The sequence below is a fragment of the Saccostrea echinata genome, unplaced genomic scaffold (genome assembly GCF_033153115.1).
Source record: "Saccostrea echinata isolate AGI-Se365-2 ecotype Australia unplaced genomic scaffold, CSIRO_AGI_Sech_v1 ptg000012l, whole genome shotgun sequence".
Classification (NCBI taxonomy): domain Eukaryota; kingdom Metazoa; phylum Mollusca; class Bivalvia; order Ostreida; family Ostreidae; genus Saccostrea; species Saccostrea echinata.
The window spans coordinates 21415278-21417424 of NW_026889761.1; the positions used below are offsets into that span (position 1 = coordinate 21415278).

The window sequence follows — 2147 nt, forward strand, 5'->3', positions numbered from 1 at the left end:
AGAACAGGTATTAGAGCCGGTGCGACCAGAAACATAAAGAATGCGATCCAGTCGTGAAGTACACCCTGCAAAGAGATTTGCGGATTATGTGTGATGTGATGGGGCATAATAATCCCCAGTGCAATATTGGTTGTCAAAGCAGTCTACTTCGACATGAACTGTTATTAAATTTGAGAATCTTATAATGAGTTCATATATATATTATGTAAATATGTTATATTTTAATCTCTAACTTTCAGTATAAAAATTTAAATTTCAAATTTGAAATTAATTTGCAATGTTCTATCCAAATTAACCGTTATATACAGTTTATTTTGTACATTTAGTCTTTAAAGGTGAAAGATGTAATTATATGTTATCTGTTTTTTTTTTCAGATCCGTTTTTGTCAGATTATTTATGTTTATACTTTCTGATATTGGGAACTCTTGAACATTAACAAAAAGCATGCAGCACGACCTGGATGTTGTGGTCACAGGCACCTGAGTAACATATATTTCTTTTTAAAAAACCCATACCTTATAATACACAAGGTAAACATCGACCGCCATCTGAATTTTTTTTAGGTCGGTCACATCAACTTGTATTTTCCTCTGAAACTCCGTGAAATAAATTTCCTGCAACCATATTCATTCTGTGGCCAGTCTTTCGAGGTCTTAACTTACGGACAGTGTTACCAAAAGGGTCTATCACACTTGCAAATAGTAAAAATCTAGAAAGTAGAAAAGTGTAGCTGACTCCTTAATATTTATTTGAGCTGTAAAATTTGATACCTATGAACAATGTGGTTTCCTTCAAAAAACGCTATATACTATATTGAAATGGTTGCCAATCCATCTCTTTTTCATGAATTTTGTTGCAAATCCATTAAAAAAAGATGGAAAATGGTTGATTATTTGGAAAGACACATAAAGCGTACACACTACTTTTTGTCCTCTATTTCTTGATTGAGGATGAACTTTTATATGCGGCCCTTATCGTGGTATAATTGAGCAATATTTATGGATAAATGAAATGATACTTTTATCAACATGACAACACTTAATTAAGGAAATACCACAGAAATATCTAAGCAATCCTTTTTTTTTTTTAAATATTTACAGAGAAAAACGTACTGGAGGTAGTATCTCTGGCAGATGAATACCAGATATGGACCTCAGAGAAAAGTGCGAATCGTTCATCCAAGAGAATTGCAGTAAAGAGGGAAAATATCTCATTGAAACAAGAACTCTTGTGGATTATGCTGCGTGCGCCGAAAAACACAATTTGACCCTGATTCTTCCTTTCATTATAGAACTTTGCTCCAAACGCAATTCTGAGTCAATGAAAAATGCAAAACTTGAAACAAAGGTTACTGCTGAAACACAACAAAAAATTCGTGATATTCGACTCACTTCTTTGGAACAAGAAATAGCATCTACTTTAGACAATGGTAAATACACTGTACTTGTAAAAGAACGTTAATTACAATGAAGCATAATTATTTTGATTGAACGGATACTGCCAAGTTTTTCCTTTTATTTCAGTAGAACAAAATATTTTACAATTAATGGAACTGGCCTGGGAAACTCAAAATGATGCCAAGATGGTAAAATGCGAAAACCGTCTCGTTGCTATTTGCAAACAGGTTTACAAGGAAACAGCTCATACTTTTTCCAGGGAAACACTTCTTGATTATATAATCGCTGCTGAGAGATACGAATTGAAAAATCTTTTGACTTGTAGTATTGAACTAGCCTCTAAATGCAATTCTATGAAATTGAAAAATGAGGAGAAATATAAAAAGATTACAAATTTAACAAAATACACGATAGATACGAAACGTCTAAAACTAATCGAAAAAAATCATTATGATGCCCATAACTTATTTCCATATTAATTCTATGTTTTTTGACTATTTTGAATTGTGAAATCGTTACTTGTCCATATTTGATGTTTTGATACCGTTAAAACTGTTCATGTCACAAAATAGAACTGTAGTCATGATATCGAAAATTTTATAAGAATATTCCAAAGCTGTCTTATTTATATATAGAGAGGAAAATAAAACAAAGATGATTTTAAACACGTTTATTGTGATATTGGCGATTATTAGTCGTGATATTTTTAAAAGCAGCGAAGGGGCGCCAAGCGTAAAGTGCGACCCCAA

General features: G+C 32.3%; 1 protein-coding gene across 1 annotated transcript; it reads left to right on the forward strand.

The window, feature by feature from the left end:
- Nucleotides 1-1108: 1108 nt before the first annotated feature.
- Nucleotides 1109-1877, forward strand: LOC133185125 (uncharacterized). The gene is made up of 2 exons (XM_061320184.1): nucleotides 1109-1430; nucleotides 1525-1877. The coding sequence occupies exons 1-2, from the start codon at nucleotides 1148-1150 to the stop codon at nucleotides 1875-1877; spliced, it is 636 nt and encodes a 211-aa protein (XP_061176168.1). The 5' UTR covers nucleotides 1109-1147.
- Nucleotides 1878-2147: the final 270 nt, after the last annotated feature.